Genomic DNA, 24,159 nt, shown 5'->3' with positions numbered 1-24,159 from the left:
TCACACTGGACAAAGTTAGGCTTTAATGAACAAATTATTTCCATTGCATTAATTTCCCACTATTTCATTCTCTCTCTCTCTCTCTCTCTCTCTCTCTCTCTCTCTCTCTCTCTCTCTCTCTTCCCCCCCCTCCTCCTCCCTTGAGTGAAGGCAGCCTCAGCTGTTGTGTAGAGCAGCCATATCTATAGGGAGTATAGAAGACAACATCATCAACGCATTTACCCATGGACCAAGAAATTCACAGCAGCTCTCAGGTCACTAGCAATTGGCAGCTATAATGAAAGCAGCCGTTTCTGAGCAGCAGGGAGTAAAAGCAGTGCCATACTGGATCTAGTTAAGGTTCCTCATGGGGTCATACAGCCACAGACACACACCAACATCCTCTTCAGCTTCCTCACTAGGATTTATTCGGTGTCCGACAGTATTTAATTTTTTCCTCAGCACCCCGGAGAGCAAACTTTAGCCAAGCCAATCTGTTTGGTTGCTAGCTGTCCAGGTCCTGCTAATAATACCACCACTCGGGCTAACGCTCAATTAGATGGCTGGCCGGTCACCGCAACCACAGGGAAAGTGTGTGTGTGTGTGTGTGTGTGTGTGTGTGTGTGTGTGTGTGTGTGTGTGTGTGTGTGTGTGTGTGTGTGTGTGTGTGTGTGTGTGTGTGTGTGTGTGTGTGTGTGTGTGTGTGTGTGTGTGTGTGTGTGTGTGTGTGTGTGTGTGTGTGTTTAATGAAGAGGAAAGGAGGTGTCTCCATGTGTTTGTTCAGTCAGCAGAAAAAAATTATGACCTTTTCATAGAGTGCGTCTGGGCCAGTAACGTATGTTCGACAAGAGGCTGCATGAGGCAGTTAAAGGGACAGTCCACACCAACGTGCAGTGCATACTGAAAGATTCAATTATACACACCTGCCGAGCACTATGCACAAACTTACATTTCTGGAGACGTGATGAACATTTGTCCGTTGCACATTCTTCCCGGCAAATTGGGCCGTTCCATCACACACTGCTGCAACATAACTGGGCAATATACAGATATGATGTTGATATCGTGACGTGCGACTAGATATCGTCTTCGATTTTGTGTATCGTAACATGTCATAATTGTCGTCTTTTTCTGGTTTTAAAGGCTGCATTACAGTAAAGTGATGTCATTTTCTGAACTTACCAGACTGTTGAAGCTGCTGTATTATTATTCCACTTAGTCATTATATCCACATTACTGATGATTATTTATCAAAAATCTGATTGTCTAAATATTTTGTGAAAGCACCATTAGTTAACCCTACAATATCCTATTATGAAGTAATAATATAACATAAAAAAACATGATTTGGGCTACCAAGGAATTGATTAAACTGGACTAATGCTCAGGAAAACCACACTTGTCAGTACTACCCAGCCAAATATATTTTTGGTTATATAAAGGTCTAATAATGAGTTAACCCAGACATTAATACCTTGCTACCTGCATGTGTCTTTCTGTGTGCCCGTGTGCTGTGTCCATCCAGTGCCAGAGCCTGCTCCCACTAAGCCCAGTCCCGGCCCGCCCCACCACCTCCACCCCGCCAGCCCTACGCTGCCCCTCTCCTCCTCCTCCTCTTCTTCTTCTGGCAATGGCAAGCGCGCCTCCTCCAGTAGCCAACTCCCGACCCAGACTCCCCCTCAGCAGCAGTGCCAGTTGTCCTCTGCCAGTGCTCGCTACCCGCCCAGAGAGGTGCCCCCGCGCTTCCGCCAGCAGGAGCACAAGCAGCTACTGAAGAGAGGCCAGCCACTGCCTGCAGGAGCCCTCAGCGCTCTCACCCTCTCCTGTTCCTCTTCCTCCTCCTCTTCGCCCTCATCGTCTTACTCTTCTTCTTCTACGACTACCAGCAGCACTTCCCCAAACTCTGCCACGTCCACTGCGAGCAAACGCCACCCAGGTTTGTGTAAATACAGTAAACAAACTTAAATCGCCCTGGATTTGATTCCTGATTTGTTTTTTGTTTTTTCATTTTAACGCTTTTTTGGGGGCTGTGTACAAATTGTTTCACCCTTTAAACTTCGGTGTGATTTTGTTTTCATTTTAGTATATTTTGGCTGCGTGTTTAGTAATATTTCACTCAATGAGCTAATTAAGTCGTCCTTTAAATCTAACACTCTGCTTCCACCTTTGTTACATTCACTTTGATATTCCCAAATTTTGAGACAAATGCAGTAACATGCAGGTTTTGTTTAGGATCCCACATTAAGCTATATTTCAGGGTTTGTTTTCGGTTTGGCTTGGCACAGATACGGCGGTGTGCAAAGCAGCATTGACAGATTTACTGCACTTTAAGCATAATAAATTCTGGTGATTATAATTGTAGTTTAACGGCGCACCTTCACTTCCTGTCGGTGTTAAATGATGTCCAGATACAGCTCTTAAATGATGTGGGTAGGCTGACCAAGTTAAAGCCAAATTAAAACGTAGGACTCAAGTCTAAGCAGTTTTAAATTGGCTGCTGCTCTTACTTTCCACTTCTTTGGCCGTCTCATAGCTGTATGCTCGTTTCCAACTGTGCTATTGGTGTGCAGGTCTGGATGTGCAAGTGCTTCTAACATTGGCAATAATAACGCCAAATTCTTTCCAAGCCTTGGAAAAATCCTGGTTGGAGGTTTTAGCCTAAGTCAGAAAAACACGGTTAAGTTCTTCAAGCCTCTGCATGCTCTTTAGCTCGACTCACAAGAACACACACACACACACACACACACACATACACACACACATACACTCATCTCATCTCAGACCTCCGTAGCCAGCGGTAATCTTTTAATGAAGTCACCGGTGGCCCCTAAGATCACTAATACTGAACCTGCCTCAAGGTGCTCATTGTGCGGCTGCTCGTGTGTATTTCTATATGATAATAAAGGATGGCCATGATTTATTTATATCATGGCAATTATATCTTTTTTTTTCTCTCTCACTTTATGGACATCACAGTGAATTATTTTTTTTTTTTGATTGCTGTCATTATTTCTGCGTGCGTTCGTCCAAATTTTTCTTTTATTTTTTTTTCTTTGTAAAGCAATCACAACCATCTGCTTAATGATGTACACACACGTCCTCTAGCACAGGACACAGTGAAGAACATAGATTTAAGGATGTCTCTGTAGCACACCACGCAATGTCTTCATGTCCAGGTTAGCAGGAACGCACATGAGTGTCTGCTTGCCTCGCTGGGACAAACGTAAACAAATGTGCAGCAGCTCTGGTGCAAGTTCTCGCTCGTCTGCAAACTACAGCCCTCTGCATCACAGAGGCAACTGGTCCTTGTATGCTCTGTCGCCGATATCCTCGTACTCGGGCCACCAATCGCAGCATCAGACTAAAGGGGACAAGTTGTGCCTTATTTAGTGGCTCATTCAATGAAGACTTTTTGTTCGGTGCAGGGATTCCCCAGCTGTGGTTCAGGCACTAAATTTGGCTGCAGGCTTAACTCACTCAAGAGAAGCAATACCTCTCAGCCCTTAGATTTCAAAAGAATATATCTCTCATTTTGGCTTCAAGTTGAGCCTGGTTGAGAGTATTAACCTATAATGTCATTATTATTGACCGAGTCCAGCGGTTGTTGTCCTGTCTGGCCTTCACCTGGCCCCAGTTTTCCCAAGGGCATCTCAGTACAACACAGCCCGTGGCGTAGTAGCCATTGGCTGGGTTTCCACCTTCTTCCACTCTCGTTTTTTTTTTTGTCTCGAGGGCTTCCCCCTCACAGCCGGTTCTATCCCGCCTGCCTCGCTAATAGCCTCAAGCTAGTGGCCCTGTTGATGCAAAGATTGTGGCATACATAATTTAGAGAGAGAGGACGTTGTAGTTCAACTTACTACCCTGCACTTCTGCACTGCCTCTGCTATATTTACATTACACATTACTACTTTAGTAGTAGCAAAGCTTGGTAAATAACTTAAAATCGACACAAATGGAACTAGACCAGGTCTTTCTCTTGTTCGGCTGTGGTGGTTTTTGTAGCATTATGAAGGATCTGAAATGGAAATGGAGTTACAACAGAACACCTTATTCTGCATGACGTCAATGTTTGCCAGGCTACATATTTGCAACTCTGTGCCTACTCTACCGTGGAAGCATATTACATGGAATCACGTTATTCATAAAGTCAAGAATTATATGCATCATTATCATAGATAAGATAATAATTTAGCACGGATGGAAAGTTTTCAGTGTAACTGTTGGTAAGGGATGAACCCTGTTTTGAGGACATTTTTTCTGACTTCTCTGGTGAGGTTACTGTGGCCCAGAGGGATGTGATGATGTGCCTTCACACACTTCCACTCGCACATGCAAAAACACGAACACATGTACATAGATGTAGTGGCTGTGCAGCAGCAAGAGCACACTAGTCTGACCTAGTTGCGTCCTCTCAGATCTGTGTCTGCCTTGCAGGCCAGCTGGCTGAGTTTAAAGGGTATGCAAGCATGCGCACACACACACACATACACACACATGTTTAGTTCATAAGCCGCAGCAGTAATATTGGGTAGATATCCTAAGGTGGTTTAATGTGCTTCCTTTGACCCATTTTCTGGTTACTTTCCTCACATTTTGATAAGAAAAAGCCATATTGAATTTAAGTGTGTGTGATTTATAACATTCCCGCTGGCTATCCGCACACACTGCCCCCATCTACAAAGTCTGAAAAGGCAACCCCCTCTTAATTCAAGGGGCATTCACACCACCCCCACGTAACCTCCGCTCTCCGAACCCCATTTAATTGTCCCAAACACCAGACAGACACCCCCTGTCCCCTCTCCCTCCCTCCCGTCCCACACCCGCCATCCCAGTCTCTCCAGCTGACTGGGGACCATTAAGTAGTCCGGAGCAGCCAGCAGCCATCCAGACAGGCTCCCCAGTAGCAGGTGCTGGAGTGTGGGGGGGGGTTCTCAAGACTGTGGGAACTGCGGCCCAACAGCTGTTTGTTGGTCCCCCAGACAGAGAATGCAGCCAGAAGGCACTCTGCTGGGCGCTGTTAAAACACTTGGCCCTTTCATTTGGGCCCTTTTGATCTGCAGGTAAAGCTGTTTGTTTTTTTTAGTTTTTTTTTTATATCTCTTATTTAAGTTAAATGCTCAGTGTGGATGTGGAACGGAGTGTTGCTTTTCATAAAAGAAAACGTGTAATGTTCTTCAAGTACCCTCTCACGGGCATGTAGGCCTGCCTCTTCAAACATGGTACCATTAAGATGTAAAAATAACTCTCACTTAGATCTTGTATGTTTTAAAATCATAATCACAAGAGCACTTGGCCCTAATGAAGCCAGGGAGGTATAGATTGCCCCATGCACACACACACACACACACACACACACACACACACACACACACACACACACACACACACACACACACACACACACACACACACACACACGTAAGTGAGAGAACCCCCTAGTGGCTTAATTAATCCAGCCTCTGTCAGGGAAACCATGGTCTCGCTCTCCTGTTTTTCCTCTTCTCTCGGCAGAGGTAAACAGACATGAATAATGAGCTTTTTAAAGCCTCCTGTGACCATTTCCTCAGTCTTTCTATTCCTCCCCGCTTCCGGAAAAACAAGTACGCCGTCTTTGATACGAGGGGGGCGTAAAGCGCCCCTCAAAGGGAGACGGAGAGGGTCTATTTGAGGACAAAAGGCTCCTAAACGTCCCCTCCTGCTCTCGTTCTGGTCTTACATCACCCGGCGGTTTGCGCCGAGGAAACCGAGTGAAGCCTTCGGCTCACCGTCAAACGGAGGATTCCATTTTATTGCCACACTGTATCTCATAGTCTGTTCATGTTTTCTCTCACCGTCTCCCTTTCTTTTCCCTCGCCACTGCAAGTGCCGACACCTCCCCCCCACCAGACTATCCCTCGATCTATCCCTACCTCCCTCTCTCTTCATGTCACCTTGCCTCTCATTTCATTCAAAGGGGAGGCGAGGCATTTAATTCTTGGCTACCTGCCCCTTTCTCTGATGGCAGCGAGTCTCATTATCAGAAGCTCATCTTCTTGCGTATTTCTGTTATTTAGCTGCAGTCCAGGTTCTCTGAAGAGAACACGCCTGTATCTGAGCAGCCTTGCTCCCTGTTGGAAGCATGAGGAGCCATAGAGGGCCCCTGTAGTTTGACCCTTTTTTCATTCACAAAGCTTAACAGGAGACTGCCCTCCTAATTGCTACCAGAGTGGAAGCAGCAACACATTACTGACACATGGTTGTAAATGGTCGATGGAAATAATTGTCCCCTCTTTTGTTGCTGTCCCCCCCCCCCCCCCAGCTAAATCAAGACTTTGCCAAGAATCAGCAGACCTTTCTATTGGAATGTCTGCGGGAGTCGAAAGGGGAACAATCGGGTCATGTTGAGGTTTGCATTAGTCCACATGTGTTCATATTTACACACTAGCATCCATTACAGTACAATGCAATCCAATGCAATAGTCCAGCGATAAATACTCCTTTTGTGGAGCTAATACTGTTCCCCTTTTGTTACCCACGTTATTTGTACTGCACTCAGTTTGCACAAAAGCCTGCACACACCGCACATGCTATTAATACAAGCTCGGCCTGCCAGTAGCAGCAGTGTACTGGTGGGTAGTTAGCTCTCAGACATACTAAGAGGATATCTGTGTGAGCACTCTGAGAGTGGCTCTCTCGCTTTCTCCCTGACTGACCCCTTTTCATCCACGCACTCCCTTTTTCTGTCCTTTTTGTTTTATGTGAGTTTTACTGCTTGGAATTTGGCTCGTTCACAGTGTCTGTGACAGGCGTGATAAAAGTATGGCTGCTTTCCAGGCTTTGTTTAACTTATCATATAACCTATTTTTCAACTCTTCAGGAAACAAAATGTGCAAATGAGACCGAGACAAAGGGAGAGAGAGAGAGAGAGAGAGAGAGAGAGAGAGAAAGAAAGAGATGCACCGGGTGGGTGAGGGGTCTACTGAACAAAATGTTCCTGAGGCTGCAGTCTCTGAGCTCCCTGGCTATGTATGTTTCAGGTCTGATAAAATGGCGCTTCTTTTTGCTTGCAAAGATGGCATTGACAGAGCTGGGACTAAAATGGAAAGAGGGGTAACGTCAGTGGCTTTTTAATGATGCCATCATAAACAAAACACCTACAAGCCTCTGACGGTTTGAAGTGGTAACTGAAAGGACCGGCTGTTTTGGTTTTGTTCCTTTCTTTACAAATTCATTGGGTGGCAAGCATGCACGCGCTAACTAAGAAAATTGTAGAGAAAGAATATTATTCACAGCATGACTATCCCTCCATGTCAAAACACCTAATCAACAATTGGAATGTCTTTAACCCATCTGTTCAATGAATACAATAGTTCAGTTCTTTCCAAGTCCCTTGAATATCTCCCAAAATTCGCCTTGACTCTCAAGCTCAAATTATTGTCAGATGGCAGAGAAACAAAAACTGATAAAAAGTCCAGTTGAAGCTTCCTCATTGAATGCTCACATCTGTCTTGTTTTCAAGTTCAAACAACTCCTAAATTTCCTCCAAACCAATTGGCACGGTCACAACAGTTGTGAGGGATCACTTTATGGTGGTGTTTCAATTGTTTTTTCTGTGTCTAACTGATTGTTAACGGAGTGCAGACTCGTGTGTGTGTGTGCGCGCGCCATCAGTCTGACGACCCTGAACAGCTATAAGTCTGCCTGGGGAGTGGAGATAAGCATGTTCAGGCGAAAATTGCATTCGTAGCCACTCTGTGGCATGTTGCGCAGTATCTTAAAGCCACATATCTGCCAGTGTTTTTCAAACCGACTCTTCCCTCATCTGACTGGATTGTTTTGACCACTGGGTCTTTATCTCATGATGGATAACGTATAGCTATTATGGAAATCACTGCAACAATCTGATGGAAACTAATAGCAAGAGTAATGGAAGGTGAAACAGCTTAATTACCAAACAGGGCAAATATTTTACAAACCCAGCCTGGGTCTTCTAATTAAAGGTTAGTGAGCCACGCTTACTGCAGCTGCTCAGGAGGGTAGCCAGAGATGTATTATTGTCTAGTAGGCTTCTAATGCTTATTAAAAATGACTGCTTTCATTGGATATGGTTTGGCATCACGTCTTTGTTCATTGCTTGGATGAATTTCTCCCTTCATACCCTTGCCTTGGCATGTGCACTTTTCAGATTTCTAGCAGTTGAGGCCTAGTGGTTAGGATGTTAGCATGCAGGATCGATACCCTCCCTGCTCTCACCCACTGGCATTAATAAGATCATTGATTAGCTGCCTCCCACTGATTGATTACCCCTTTACAGCGTTGAATCAGTCTATTATTATTCCCCCCTCTAATGAGATGCTTTTGTGCCTAATGAAAGTGCTTGTGTGCGATACCATGTTGATAAGAGAATTGTTGGAAATGCTCAGTTTTTTGGTAGTGTGCTATTGAATTTCTTAATCCTGCTTAAAGCCTTGAAGTAGTAGGACAAGATTTAGATGCAGTCCTTACTTCCCTGATTGTGATAAAATATTTATCCACACGCATACGCATTATTATGTATTTGCAGGTAGTGAGAAGCTGGCAGACGAGCACACAAATCCAGTGTTCACACAGGCTTGGAGGAAGTGTTTTGTGGTGTCTTAGTGCAGTGCGGTGCGGCTGGAGGAGGAGTAGGCCCGGCGGGGCGTTGGGAGTGATGGATGAGAAGCCGTCCTGGTTTCATTCCAATAAATGAGCGGCGTTCCACTTGAGCTTCCCTTCACATCCCCAGCCAGTGAAGCCACGATGGAGACGGATGGGCCTCTCACTGCTGGGTGTTAGAGAGCAGGGGGGAGAGAGGGAGGAATTAAAGGGTGAGGTAAGAGAGGGGAGACATGGACAGAGAGAGAAAAGGGGGAAGAGAAGCAGCTTGCTAGTGAGAGGGATGTAAGGGGCATAGACAAGACAGCTAGGGAAGAGGAAAGGAGTTGGAGAAAGAAGTTGGGAGGGAAGAAAGATGGATAAAGGAAAGAGAGAGAGAGGGCTCCATCTCCCTGTTTCTGTTTGGCCAACTGCACCAGGGCAAGGATATATGGATATGCCAAAGCTAATATGACATGTGGCACGCTTGGCTGTGCATTTTGATTATGTGTTGGATTGTGGAACGTGCAAGTGTGACCATTTCCTGCCAAGGAGTCTGATTGCTAGCATTAACCAACCAAGAAGATAAAATTGGTCCGGGGGACTTACGGCGGCAGTATTACATGATTTTCTTTAGTCTAACTTAATGTATTTTTTCTTTCCCCATCCCCTTTTTGAATCCCTTTTTATTTTCTCTACCCTTTGTCTCTACTCCTGTTAGTCAATCTCTTCTTTCTTTTTTTGCATTGCTGCATCTTCCTCTTGAATTCTCTCTGACTGACTCATCATCTACATATACTTTCTGTATTGTATTTCTTTGTTTCACTCAACCATTGTTTTTTGTCTCCCTTCTCTCTTTAGACATATCCCTCCAGAGTGGCTCTGTTGCCCAGTATGAGACCTCTCATTGGGGACACTCTTTGCAAGTTGACAGCTCCTCCAGTGCCAACAGCTGGGACAAAGTGATTACTGACACACGAAGTGACACAAAAGCTTGGCCCTCCATCAGCCGCAGTAGTGACCCCGGCCACCTAGCAGCACCAGAATGCTCCTTGGGCTCAGCTAGCTCTAACAAAGACACAAGTGCTGTCACTACCACCAGTAGTAATAGTTTTCTGAGAATGGCCACAGGTGCCGCAGGCCAGCAGGCCCACTACTCCTCTCTTAAAGCCAACAATAACATGATGACGGGACCTGGGTCAGCCAACACATGCGGTAGTAGAGGCTGGGGCTCAGATGGAAAACAAGATGGTATGAATGGCGGTCGAGTAGGGGCTCCCAATAACTGGGGCTCTACCAATTTTAACTTGAACCTCAATCCCAATGCCAACCCATCAGCTTGGCCTGTTCTGGGCCAGGAGGGTGTTGGAGGTTGTGGTATTGGCCCCAATGCGGTGTCAAACTCCCCATCCCTCCCACCAGGTATTAATGGCAATGGAAACATGGCAAATGGGAGCCTGGGAGGTGCCGATAATGGCGGGGGAGGCTGGGGTGGCATGATAAGTGCTAATGAAAATGATCAACAGCACCCTTCAACTAACACAAGCATTTCCTTCAAAATGGAACCTTCTAACCTTAACACTGATGGACCAAACCACACTAAGCAGCAGCAAGCTCAGGAGCCTATGAGCCCTATCCATGGGATAACTGGCTGGGGAGGCCAGTCACCCACTGAATCATCCCAGCTCAATGGGGACACAACAGGCAGCTCTGTATGGGGTAGTGGAGAAAGCAAGGCAGCTGACTCTCCCAAGGACTCAGGCTGGGACTCAACTCCCTCTGGAGGCCAGTCTGCTTGGGGCCGGCAAGGCAGTGGCGGTGGGAGTAGTGGAAGTGGTGGCTGGCACGACTGGGGGAAATCCTCTGGTGGCAGAGATGCATCTAAAGGCTGGGACTCAGTAGATGCTGGTAGCTCTGGTTCAGGCCAAGAGCAACAACCTAGCTCATGGGGCCAGCAGCCCAGAACAGCCCCAGCGAGCGACGGTAGTGGAGAAAGCAGCGAAAATCAGTCTGGCTGCAGAGACAGGTCCTCCAGTACGGATTCTACCCCTCTGCTACCCCGGCAGGACCTGGACCCTAGGGTGCTTAGTAACACGGGTTGGGGACAGACCCCGATCCGACAGCACACTGTATGGGAGATGGAAGAAGCCAACTCGGATCAAGGGAAGAGCAAAAGCAGCTCAGCCTCTACAGGAGGCCCCAGCTCTCATGTTGGACCCTCATCCATCAATGGAGGTACCATCAACCCGAAAAGTAGCCCCAGTCAGAGGCCTAGGTCTGGAGAAAAAAGTGACAGTGAAGGATCATCATCCTCTGGCTGGAGAGCCCCTCCGCCTCAGCCTATCCAAACTGGATCAGGATGGGGGGATCCCCCACAGTCACACAGCAAAGCGCCAAATGGCACTACCAGTGGCTGGGGTGACCCTTTGCCTCAAAATGGTCCCAGAAATGGAGGAAATGGAGGCACACCATCCTGGGGTTCTGAGGAAAAGTCATCCAGTTGGAACGATGGCCCGACGAAAAGTCAGCCGACTAACTGGGGAGAGGGCCCCAAAAGCTCCCATGGATGGGGCAACGGTAACGGCGGCAACGGTAACGCCGGCAACGGTAACGCCGGCAATGGTAACGCCGGCAACGGTAACGCCGGCAACGGTAACGCCGGCAACGGTAACGCCGGTAACGCCGGCAACGGTAACGCCGGCAACGGTAACGCCAGCAACAGTAACGGCGGCTCCAATGGCCCGAGCACAGGGGAGTGGGGAGAGGCGGAGGTCAAGAAGAATGGATCATCCAGCAGCATGTGGGAAGGAGAAGGAGGTAATGGAGGAAGTGGTGGATGGAAGGAGAGCCCCAGGGGAGGAAATAGAGGAGGAGGCTGGAGTAAGCCTGCTCCTGCTGCGAGTAATAGCAGCTGGGGGGAGATCCCTCGTGCAAACGGCCCAGTGCAGGGGAGCTGGGGCTCTTCCAAGCCCCAGGAAAGCAGCAGCAGCAGCAGCACTGGCAGCGGAGGAGGTGGCAGCATGGGTTCATGGGGTGGTCCTGGTACTGTGAAGCAGAACTCATCGAGCTGGGGAAATGGCAGCAAACCGGACCAAGGCATGGATCCCACTGGCTGGGAAGAGCCCTCCCCTCCCTCTATCCGCAGGAAGATTGAGATTGACGATGGAACGTCCACCTGGGGCAATCCTGGCACAAACTCCAAGACTGTCAACATGTGGGATCGCACCAGTCCCAATAACAACCCAGGCAACAGCGGCCCACCGCCCAGTAAGAGTGGTGGAGGGATTATCCCCAACAATAACAACAATCACTCTGTCGGCCCTGGCAACAACAATCACCATCACACTCACCACATGCACCACCATCCCCATCATGGCCAGCCCCATCATGGCCAGCCCCCAGCTCACCTGCAACACCATGGAAACAACAATGGGTCATCCAACAATGGCCCCCCACATCCAGGTGCGGGCCCCCAGGGTAGACCCCCCCTCGCCAACCCAGGTAACACAGCATGACAGTGCTGTTGTGTTAAAAACCTAAATTAAAGTAATGATTGATATTCAGAAAATGTTACAACCAATGTTTATGTTTAGAAGAAAAGCCAAAGAGACAGGAATGTTTAAAAATGCAGTATGTATGTATCAAGAAGATTTTCCTGAAAAAAAAAAAAAAACCAACAACCTAAACACCTCATGCTTTAGGTGCCACCAAACACCAAAGTGTTTATATGACAGCATGCGTATGTTTTACTTAATCATATTACGCCTCAGAGTCTGTCTTGATAAGGAGTTGAAATGAAATATGGGGAGAGATGATTGCTTAAACAGAGTTGTTTTCACTCATTGACACACAAAGTGATACAATTACTAATTAAAAGCATCAATGGTTATTCCATTCAAAGATTATTCCTTAAAATAATTCTCTCAGTGATTACTAAGCAGATACTGTTGGAGGTATTTAAGGCCTCTTAATGGTCACGCATACATAATCAAGACTCTGCAGCCATTTCAAATAGGTCTGTTTGAAGACAAAGGCCAAGCGTATAGAGATGGCACAGCTCCAACACCCAGCATTCTCCTCTCCTTTTGATTGCGAATGAAACCATTGCCCCCTGCTGTTTACCAATTGCAGTGCCGCTACCAAAAGGCATCATGGCCACCTTAAGACACATTTGTGCTGATCAGTTTTTACCTAATCACCTAATCAGACTGAGCTTGTCAAGGGCTTGCTGTGGTCAGGAGGAGACAGGACGGCACTATCTTAACTGGAAAGCTTACTGTTGGTCTCTCTTATTAGCGTGCCACTACAGTGCTGTGGTTTTCAGTTGCTTGGATTATCATAATATAGTTTTTGGTAAAAAGAGATCTGATTTATGCATGAATATAATAGAATATAATAGATTTCAAGGTCTTCAATTCAAACTCTTACTACTTGGGATCTTTCTTCCATTGTTAAATACTCAAGGACTGACTTTGGAGAAATGCTGTATAATTTCAAGTTAAAAGTAAAAATTGCTATTTTCTAATCCACCTCCTTTTTTTTTTTTTTTTCAGGTTGGGGAGAACTTCCCAGTGTTCAACCCAAGTCGGAGCCTGCTTGGGCAGAGCCAGCCGCTCCGGCTCCGGCATCGTCTGTGGACAATGGCACCTCTGCCTGGGGCAAGCCCCCAGCAGGATGGGGAGACGGTGGCCACGAGTCCTCTGGACCCTATGGCAGGGCCAACGGACCCACAGGTTCTTCAGCCTGCAAGCCAGGTAACACCCACACACAATTTACATGGACAGTGGTGTATTATGTCAAACATGGGAAGTAAACATATACCAGGATGCAGGACTACGGTACCACCTGTTATTGATTATACTCACACACCCTTTCTACAATAGCACACTGTTACACAGAACATATTATATATATATATATATATATATATGATATAGTTTTAGATGTGCTGGTGTACAAGACAAGTCTATCTAGACAATACCACACATTGATTCCTTGACAATTATGGCATTTGAGATTTGGGTTGTGTCCAGTGGCGCCACACCCTGTAGAAGGCTGATTGACGGTTACTCCTAGTATGTGTGTACCACCTCACTCCAGTTCAGGGAACAAAAGCAGGAGGTGTCTTCGGACCTGTATCATTTATGGCAATTAAGAAGGTTTTTTGTCAGTGCTACTGTAGTGTTGCTGGGATTAAAGCAATTCCACACCTCAGTAGGTCTTGGTTATTTGTGCAGTTGGTTTGCAATGTTGGAAATGGTAGAGGGAGATGTGGGGGGGGGGGGGGGGGCAATGCAGCATGTCAAATGGCAACACTGGCACCAAGTGGTCAGGTTGAAAATGACCCTTTTCTCACCCGCAGAAATAGCTTCTCTATTCTCAACGTGCATGTAGGACACGTCACAGATACTAAAACACCCTGACAGATAACCAACTAAATGCTTATCGCTGTTATTAATATGTTATTTCATCACTTTCACAGGTCCCAAACCTATGCAAGATGGCTGGGGAAATGGAGGAGAGGAGATGGGCATGTCTAACAGCCAATGGGATGCTGAGGATGGGGACATGTGGAACAGCCCCACCTCCCAGGAGAGCAGCTCTTCTTGCAACTCCTGGGGCAACGGACCCAAGAAGGGCCCGAGCAAGGTCAGAGAACACGCTTCTCTCTTGTCATAAATATAAGAGCAGATGTTAATGTTAGGAATTAATGTCATTTAAATGATAATTTAATATTTTTTGCTTGTGTGCTGTCAGGGTAAGATGGGCAAGTCAGATGAAGCTTGGATCATGAACCGTCTCATCAAACAGCTCACTGACATGGGCTTTCCGGTAAGTTCAAGTTATTTTTTATTTTTTTCAACCAAGCCAAAAATGTGCCACCTTTTTAAAGTTCTAAAATTTGGATTAGATACAGGATCCTCTAATTAACGGTGCAGAAACACCTGAGAACATACACAATCAATTAAGGAGGGGATTATACCATAATAATGATTATAATAATAAATATAGCCATCTAAACTCGTGAAAGCTGTTAAAAAGGGAAAACTCTATTAAACCATGGTCAGTGACAGGCTCATGTTATCCTTGTGTTACAGAGAGACCCTGCTGAGGAGGCTTTGAAGAGCAACAACATGAACCTTGACCAGGCCATGAGTAAGTTCACAACATATTTGTGTCCTTGTGTGTGTATTGCAAAATGCTAACATGACATGCTTTTACTCAACGTTTCGTGGAATTAAGATCAGAATTATATTATTTTGCCATATTTCCACCTCAATTCATTTAAATGACGTCTCTTTCAATCAAATGCATAAAAACATTATCATTGCATTTTGTGACGCTGTATATTTGCTTGACTATACTTAAGTCCGCTCTACTCTTTTCTGCTCCCAGGCGCCCTGTTGGAGAAGAAGACGGACCTGGACAAGCGGGGCATGGGCATGTCTGATTACAGTAACGGCATGAACAAACCCATGATGTGTCGGCCCTCTGCTCTCTCCAAAGACCCCTCCGACCGCACTTCCTTTCTTGACAAGGTCAGACATTAAGCCAGCAATCAGGCCCTTTCCAAAAATCTGTTGGAAAGGATGAGTGTAGTAAAAAAAAAAAAGTGGTTTTACATTTAATCTTTTGGGGTATTTACCTTTTTTACCTTTACATTGTAACTATTCTGAGGTGCTTTATTGTCCCAATTAACCATTTATTTTGCTCTGGTCCAGGATGGTGGTCTGTCAGATGATGCCCCCTCATCACCGTTTCTGCCTTCCCCCAGCTTGAAGCTCCCCCTGGCCAACAGTAGCCTTCCTGGGCAGGGTCTGGGACAGGGCAACCCGGGGCTGGCCATGCAAAACTTGAACAACAGACAGGTAACAAATTGAAAAATAACAGAAACACAAATGTTTAAACACAAAACTTACACAATCCAAATGATATACCTGCAGTAAAAACTGTGAACTGCATGTGCATATTACAAAGTTGAGATTGTGGGCATTTTATGATAATATATATAGAACAGTATATATATTTTGTGAAATGGTTATTTCCCCTCTCTTTTAATGTATAGTATAAATCAGAGTTTATGGTTCCAAAATGGATAGCGAATTTGCACCAGCAACATTCACACACAGCATTTGTGGTCCACAATTTAAGACGAATAAAAAAGCATTTCAGTACATTTGGACTGAATGTATTTATTATATTTTATTAACAAGAGAACATGCTGACAGATTGTGCTCCCAGAACATATGCAGTGCAAATACATAAGCATTATTTTGGAATTCAGCAGCTTGTGCAGGATTTCACTGTATATGATGCAGGGATAGCAACAACTGATGAATTTAAGTAGTTTTACACACACCTACATCTCTACCGACATGCACTCCCAAATCTCCACTTTTCTATTGCTCACTTATTTGTCTGACCTTGCCTGAAGTGCCTTTTGAAATCAGATAGTTGTTTTCACCCCCCAGAGGCCGTCATGGCCCAGAATAACTACAGTATGTCCTTGAAGCCCAAACAAAGGCCTTTTTTTGCACTGAATATAAAGACCTTTTTAACAACATGGAATCCGAAATGTGGATGAGGCCATTTGATAAATGGTAAAATAGATCAAATAGTAACAATTTCATGGTCTACGACTAGCTGCCCTGTGACTCTTCAGTATGCTTTGGTGAACAAGTAGTAGTGTGAAGTTAGACCTTGAAGGAAAATGCTTTAAAATATGTTTTTAACATTGCTATGTTGGGGATATATCATAGACTCCCCAAACGTTTTATTTCCATCCAATTCAAACGCTCTCATTCATGTATAGAATGAACTCATTAAATTCACAAAGGCTTGACAGTTGGATGGTCAACTCTTATCCTTCCTCTTGAGGTATTCTGTTTGCTGGAGTGGCCAAGGATGCACACATGTCTTCCCAACTCGGTGGGAAATGTCCACAGTGGTTTGAATAAACGGGAAGGTTTTGAAGACGTTTCAGTGTACCTTTATGACTCCTGCTTATAGATACCCAGTGGAATGTTTGGCAGTAGTGGAGCAGCACAAACCCGGGCGATGCTGCTGCAGCAGCAGCATCAGCAGCCTCCTCAGCCACCAGTGCCACCTCTCAGCTCCTCCCAGCCTAGTCTACGTGCTCAAGTGCCTCAGTTTCTCTCCCCTCAGGTAGATACACACACTTAACCATGTACCTATTTAATGTGGGACATTGTGGTTCGTAACACAAGACCAAATAAAAGATGGCTGGCAGATCTTATTGTTAATAAAAATATGTTCTTAAGGACTTGCCTGGTACTTTCGAAATCTTGCTGTGATATTATAATACCAACTGAGGAGGACTGTAGGTGGGGCTGTTGTTCTCTGTCTCTCTCTCTCTCTCTCTCTCTCTCTCTCTCTCTCTCTCTCTCTCTCTCTCTCTCTCTCTCTCTCGCTCTCTCTCTCTCTCTGTCTGTGTAGCCTACATTCTATATAGCCTCATATAATTATTTTACACTATAAAAACCAACTGGATATAGTTGATAATGATAATACATACTTAACTTCATTAGCTATATTAAAAAATATTCTGATTAATAATCATGAAAGACGTTAAATCGATAATTTGTATATTGTGACATCTCTACATCATACTTGTTGACAATTTTGAATTTTCAGAAATAAATCAGAAAAAATACATTTTGTCTGGCACACATCAACACCACCACCCAAAAAAATGGGAACCACATACCATGCCTGTCAAAACCTCTTTGCTTTACACGACTCCTCTGGCGGACCCTTCCTCCTCTCTTTTCCTCCTCGCCTGCATGTAGCAGTGACTCGTTTTACCTTCTCAGCAGCTGCTTTTTTACAGTGGTTATGATTCGCAATGACTAACTTGTCATCTTTCTATGTCTCTCCCCCCCCCAGGTCCAAGCACAGCTCTTGCAGTTTGCAGCAAAAAACATTGGTCTGAACCCTGCACTTTTAACCTCACCAATAAACCCTCAACAAATGACCCTCTTGTACCAACTTCAGCAACTGCAAATGGTGAGTCAGAGTCCCTCCTTCCATCTGTATTAGCAGCTGTATTTAGGTCTGAGGCAGAGAATGTGTGTTAGGGCCCTAAATCTAAATTTAAAGGAGATAAAACCAGGCAAACAATTTCAAAATATGATTTATTTTGACTATATTGACCAACTAACATCCTATGAAGAATTAAGAATGTGTCTATTTGATCGTTATCACTGTATTGTTTTAATCATTGTGTTGTGCTTTTGGTTCCCTTCATTTAGGCGTACCAGCGTTTACAAATCCAGCAGCAGATGATGCAGGCGCAACGCAATGTTTCCGGCCCCATTAGACAACAAGAACAGCAAGTGAGTCCACAAATGCATCATTACACAAATATGATTCTCACATGATAACATTATGGCAACAGAGGAAAAACATCCTGCGTCGTTACAAGAGGAGTTACGCAAATTGTAAGAGAACGGCATGAGAACCAGTTACTTCTCGTTTAACATGAGCCGGCAAGTCTTTCTCCTTTTGTTCTCCTTTTCTTTTAGAATGTTAGTTGCTTTTGTTCGACAGATATCAGCAGCGTGCTGCAAGAAAACAGCCTGTTGAAAGAGGCGGTGCTTTTGTGCTTCCTTCTCACTGTTTCCTCCACTTTCCATAACGCATTGTTCAATACCCTCAGATCATCATTTTTATCTTTTCCTTATTTTTATAATCTTCTTGTTTTCCTGCCCCCTCACTGCTCAAAGCTTCTTCTATGACACATTGTTGTGACACCGCCTCTCCTCTCTGCCAGGTTGCACGTACAATCACCAACATGCAGCAGCAGATCCAGCAGCACCAGCGTCAGCTGTACCAAGCGCTGCTGATGAAGCAGCAGCAACTTCCCTCTCACTCCTCCTCCTCCTCTTCCTCCTCCTCCGCTGGTCTGCATCCCCCCGGTGGCCCCTCCGGAGGCCATGGTTCCGGCAAATCAACCCACGACCCCTACGCAGGCCCACACCAGGCTCCGGGCCTAGCCGACACACTGCACACCAAAGAGCCGCCGTCTTCGCCCAACGCCTACAGCACCTACCCTCTCTGTGAGTTTTGTTCAAACTATTTGAAATGTACTAATAGTAGCTGGCTTGTTGAGAATAGTCATTTTCCTCTGCAGCCCTTGAGGTGGTAACCTTGTCATGCATACATTTGTACTCTTACCATACTGCGTGGCCACCCACAATTCATTCAGTGAGTGCGTCCAACGAGAAACAGTCCATAGAAATACATGCAAATTCACATTTAGGGTACTCAATCTGGACATCTGACAACATATTATTGCGTATTTTCCTGTTTTGTTTTGAGCTACTGGAGTTTTAAACAGAAATCGTCTACCACTGACTTATATATATGATGGATACATTTAAAATATTCCTTTTCTGTGTGTGCAGCTGGACTAAATCCAAACATGAATGTAAACTGCATGGAGGTTGGGGGTATGTCCCTGAAGGAGCCCCCCCAGCCCCAATCCCGCCTGTCCCAGTGGACACACTCTAACTCCATGGACGGCCTCTCTTGCAACTCCTCAAACATGGAGAACAACCTCAATAAGCACGGTATGACGAAGAACAACACGTTATTCTGGACGGCCCCCACTGCACATATGTTTTATTGTAAACTACCACGAGGCAGCCAATGTTGTACAATGGCAGCTATCCTTCAGCATTGATTTGAATTTCAAGGAAAATGTGATTCATTTCAGTAGATTCAACAGTTCTTTTCTGTACAGGAGAGATGGATGGACTTTGAAAATGTGTTCGTGGTTCATAGCTTATTCAAGACTTATTTTGAATACAGCTTTGATGGATAATGATAATGACAGTAACTTTCGTAAGTACCGTAAACCTTTGCCAATCGTAATCGGTCAGCCACCCGCCCTCCCACACGTGAGCTTCTCAGACTGGTTTGCTGACACTAGCTCGTTTGCACTCGCATTCCCCATCAGCCTTTTCTCTGTGCGTTTCTTGTTTTCACACATTCTGACTGAAAGCTCATTCTCACTAAGACAAAAGCCGCTCAAGCTCTTTCAGTTTTTCTGCTCAATAATAACTGAGGTGCGACCTGCTAAACCCCTCCTCCCCTGAATGGGAGCGCTGACACCACAAATTGTCTAAGCTGGGAACAGGGAAATGTTAAGTCCTTGAATATAATATAATATAAACAATTCTTATATTTGGGGCAGTGTGGTACCAAAGTACATTCATACATAGAACACACAGGCATGGTGTTAAGCATCTGCCAAACCACATTTGGCTTGTATGTTGTTCTGAGTAGAGAAACTAGCTAACACTAACCGCCACCAACTTGTTGACCCCTACACTTTGAGATATCATCAGCCATTTCTTTCCACGCCTTCTGTCTTCAAACCTGTGCTGAGATAAGACTCATCTTAAAGTGACATCCATTTTTGCCTTCCATGTATTATGTATTGACGCCCTTAAAAAGACATCCAGAGCATCGCTACACACGCAGATAATCTTACAGTAGACATCACAACCAATGAAATGTTATTCTGAAAAGACCTTCTATGCAAATGTATAACATTGATGTCGAAGCTGATTATGGGATGAGCAAGAATGAGTTTAAGAGAGTATTTTCATATATTTTGTCCTCTTTATGAAGTAAAATTAAGTTCAATTTCATTTATTTTTGTCTTTGCATATCCTAGGTGCCATAGCTGCTGCCTCTACCCTGGGCCCCCCCGGGAAGCCCCCCCATCTGGAGGACTCATACAGCCCTTACAATCTAATGTCCAGCTCTGAGTCCCCCACCAGCCCCATGGTGCCCCCAGACAGCTGGGGCCAGGGCAAGAGCCCCAATGAAAAGATCTCCAATGGGACCAACATTAACTGGCCCCCAGGTGAGGACAAGATCCAAATAGATAGCCTCTCAAGCTGCTACACATCCACCCACACAGGTGTTTTCACCTACGTTTCCTAATTAGAGCTCTTCTTAACGCTCACGCTGTTAGTTTTAGTCGCACCCATTAGGGTGGGACAGCATGCCGTGTTATCATTCTTATTGATAAATATATATAGTTTTGTGACATATAATTCCCACAAAAGCTTCACCCAGCTAGAGGTTGAATGGGCTTGAGTAATTGAAACATTCTCTGTGGTTGTACAGGGCCTTTTGATGCTTTACATTTTCAGTAGTGATACTGAAAACAAAAGTAAGTCATTTGTAAGTCAAGTGTGACTGTGAGCCAGCATGCACAATACCTGGGCCCTGAGAATGAAGCGGCTAAAATGGAATTCAGACATTATTCCTTTGATTATTTTGACTTTTCCTACGGTGACGTGTCAAAATGTCCTCCGTGAAAACAGCCTGTGGTCAACTGCAATTCCACTGGGACATTTGAAAATCTAGTTCATGGTCCTCAGCAAGACCTGCAGCGACTGTAATACCGTATCAGCTAATGGGGATCCAAATTAAATAAAAGAGGAAGACATAAATGCACAAAAAGGTTAATATTTTAGTTTTATACACCACCCACATATATTTTACATACACCCTGAAAATCTGCACAAGTTCAAAAGACAATGCTAAAGCTGCCACAACAATGGGGGGGGGGAAAGGAATTGACTAATTAATCTACATCTACACCAGTTGCATCAGAATAAGTATGAAGAAAGCAGTTGCTCAGAGGCCTGTGTGTATTGCTCAAACTGTGGGGAAGTCATAAGATGGTGAAAAAGTTCCTCAAGATCTAATCCTCTTGCTTTCATAACCCTTAATCGAGCACCTCGTTTTGCTCCGGTAGAGTTCTGCCCAGGTGTGCCATGGAAGGGCCTCCAGAACATCGACCCCGAGAATGATCCCAACATGACCCCTGGCAGCGTCCCCAGCGGTCCCACCATCAACACCAACATCCACGACGTCAACCGATACCTGCTGCGGGACAGGAATGGAGGTATGAACAGAAGCAAGGACAACAAATATTCATTTAAGACAACCAGGAGTCGAATCGGATGTTAGTTACTTCACTTTAGACGTGCTGACCCATGTTACTATCTACACCTCGTGCCCCAGTACCATGTGCTTTGTTCGGATGCATACATGAAGTTACTTCTTTTTTTTTTTTTTTTTTCTCACTGTCTCTGGTCACAACACTGTTGCCTATACGACCACATAGCCACTTCCCCAGCTCTGCCACTTCAGAATGACTCTCTGCCTCCGAGCAGCAACGACTGGCCAGTCAGTGGCTACTCTAGCTCTTTTCAGTCTCTTTCGTCCTCTGATGGAGACGGCTCAGGTACACGTCCAGAGTATCTTCCCTCAATGTGTGAACCTGCCAAAACCTCTTCCCATCCAAACTGGAGCCCTGATACGACACTGTCTTAGGCTCCCTACTTATCCTAAACCTTACCCAACCCCTGACCTGTGTTTATGACCCTTCTTTTACTCCAAGTCAAACCTAAACTTGCACCCTCAGTACCTCACCTACACGTGACCTTCAACCATCTGTGCCTCTTTGACTCAACCCGCAAAAAAAAAAACAAGCCTCGCCCCAACCGGTCATGACATCAGTACACACCCTGTATTTTTGTGGGTGCTTTTGTTTGTGATTTTTCCAAAATCGCAAGAGTTCAGGTCTCTGCATCATGAGTATTTCATTTGAGATGTGTTTCTTAAAATGACTGTTCTTAGACACTATTCTTCTTGTTTTTTTGCATTTACTCTAATTTAGAAGGAAGTCAGAAAAGCGGTACTTGAAACTGAAAAATAAACTCAAATATGTACAGGTTGGAACGTAGTGTCTACTTTCACTTCAGAGGGTATTTGTGTCCTGGTTACACTTTCACAGCAGAAAGCTTTCAGGTGGATGCAGTGCACATTGTTAGTGCACAACTATGTAACTTTTTTTGGCATGTTTTAGTGTCAAAAATATTTGTTGAATTTAATTACGTTAAGAAAAATTGAAACCCACTGAAGCTACCGTTAGCATTAGCCTAACCAGTAAGTGACACAGGAACATAAGTGCCTTGTTGGAAGCCTTTTAGCCAGCTTTGTTGGAACGTCACATCGTCGTCTGTTACTGATTTATTTATTTTTTGTCTTCGATGTCCCCACCCAGGCAAGCTGTCTGACATGAAGACCACCTGGTCCCCAGGGCCCATCTCCCAGGGCCAGGCCTCTTTGTCCCACGAGCTGTGGAAAGTCCCTCAGGGGCCGCGCAGCAACGCAGCCCCTTCTCGGCCCCCACCAGGCCTCGCTCACAACAAACCCTCCTCCACCTGGGGTGGCAACTCGCTGGGCCTGTCCCAGGGCTGGAGCGGCTCCTACGCCCCTGGTGAGCACTCTCGTAAACCAATAGGCACTTATTTCATTTCTATTAGCGCCACCTAACCTAAACATACAATTAAAATAAGAAAGAAAAGAAAGATGTAGCATCTTTTTTATTATTTGGCAACATAAATTCTATACACAGGAAACATTGCTTAGTCTATTGACACTCCTGAGTTCCTTACCAAGACTAGATCTCTTTAAAATATATTAACCTCATTACAAAAGAAACAAACATCATGTTGGTGCTAAGCTTTTTTTTTCTTAGATTGCAGAATTGAAAGCCATTTACGAAATCTGTTATTCGCAATGACATTAAATAAAGACGTTTCAACATGGCCTTGAATTGAGGACAAGCTTTCACCAAAATACAAGCAACGGGTGTCGATCTCTTTGGTGTATTTCACACCCAGCAAACACAGACCCGACTGAAGATGTGTAGGTGTGCCGAAGTTCACAGCTGCATTCGTGCACCAGCAGCACTCGCTATCTACGGTCTGGGGGAACACACCCTGTGAAACTGACATCTTGAGGTTTACCGGCAGTGTGAGGAAGCCTCATTCAAACATCGTATATGTGACCTTTTTTTTGTCATAACATGTCTAAGTTCATACAGATTGAAGAGGAACTACTTGTATTAGTGTCAGACAAGAGTCATGTGTGTGGAAATGGATAACAGATGGTGTGTTCCTCTGTTGATTAAACCCTCTCACCTCGAGCCCTCTTGAAAAACCATCACAGTGGCTGAACAGTTTGAACAGTTTCCCTTTAAGAGCTCTATTATAAGGTCTAATAATAACAAATTTACTGACAACATTTTGTCTTGATAAGCTCTGTAGCTCTACGACCTTTCTTCTAATACGTACCATTATATATGACGTTTTTGTTATAGAGGGAACCACCTGGAGTACTGACAGCCCCAACAGGACCAGCAGCTGGCTGGTGCTGAGGAATCTCACCCCACAAGTACGTACTCTGTGCTGCTAATTCTTACTAGATTGAAGCCACAGTGTATTAGCAGTAAAGCTGTTATTATTTGGAATTCAAAGATCTGGTCATGGATCCATTGCCATGTCTCACACAACTCATCTGACGGTTTAGGGGACGTAGGATACTTCAAATGTAAAAAATATTGTTCTGCACTTTTAGTTTGCCTTCTAGCAAGTGTCATACAAAACACTTTGATATAAAATCAACAGTCTCAGGCAGAGGAAATATCAGCACAACAGTACTAAGAATAAACAATAAACTACAAAAATATAA

General features: G+C 44.9%; 1 protein-coding gene across 5 annotated transcripts in view; it reads left to right on the top strand.

Annotated features, from left to right (window-relative positions):
- Positions 1-24,159, top strand: part of tnrc6c2 (trinucleotide repeat containing adaptor 6C2) — a 51,227-nt gene that overhangs the window by 18,971 nt on the left and 8,097 nt on the right. For 2 of the 5 annotated variants that reach the window (XM_076090237.1, XM_076090236.1), the window contains exons 4-20: positions 1,505-1,915; positions 9,436-12,075; positions 13,128-13,328; positions 14,057-14,223; positions 14,332-14,406; positions 14,673-14,730; positions 14,971-15,113; positions 15,297-15,443; positions 16,585-16,740; positions 17,482-17,601; positions 17,847-17,930; positions 18,368-18,653; positions 19,002-19,166; positions 20,279-20,470; positions 21,374-21,523; positions 22,688-22,903; positions 23,789-23,862. In XM_076090237.1, coding sequence (XP_075946352.1) covers positions 1,505-1,915; positions 9,436-12,075; positions 13,128-13,328; positions 14,057-14,223; positions 14,332-14,406; positions 14,673-14,730; positions 14,971-15,113; positions 15,297-15,443; positions 16,585-16,740; positions 17,482-17,601; positions 17,847-17,930; positions 18,368-18,653; positions 19,002-19,166; positions 20,279-20,470; positions 21,374-21,523; positions 22,688-22,903; positions 23,789-23,862 — 5,285 coding nt within the window. The remainder of the gene's footprint in view (positions 1-1,504; positions 1,916-9,435; positions 12,076-13,127; positions 13,329-14,056; positions 14,224-14,331; positions 14,407-14,672; positions 14,731-14,970; positions 15,114-15,296; positions 15,444-16,584; positions 16,741-17,481; positions 17,602-17,846; positions 17,931-18,367; positions 18,654-19,001; positions 19,167-20,278; positions 20,471-21,373; positions 21,524-22,687; positions 22,904-23,788; positions 23,863-24,159) is intronic. The other 3 variants (XM_076090240.1, XM_076090239.1, XM_076090238.1) reach the window with 2 other exon arrangements.

The sequence above is a fragment of the Anarhichas minor genome, unplaced genomic scaffold, assembly GCF_050575085.1.
Source record: "Anarhichas minor isolate MPS153535 unplaced genomic scaffold, ASM5057508v1 ptg000012l, whole genome shotgun sequence".
Lineage (NCBI taxonomy): Eukaryota > Metazoa > Chordata > Actinopteri > Perciformes > Anarhichadidae > Anarhichas > Anarhichas minor.
The sequence above is the reverse complement of the archived record's forward strand: the minus strand, read 5'-3'. Positions and strand labels throughout refer to the sequence as shown.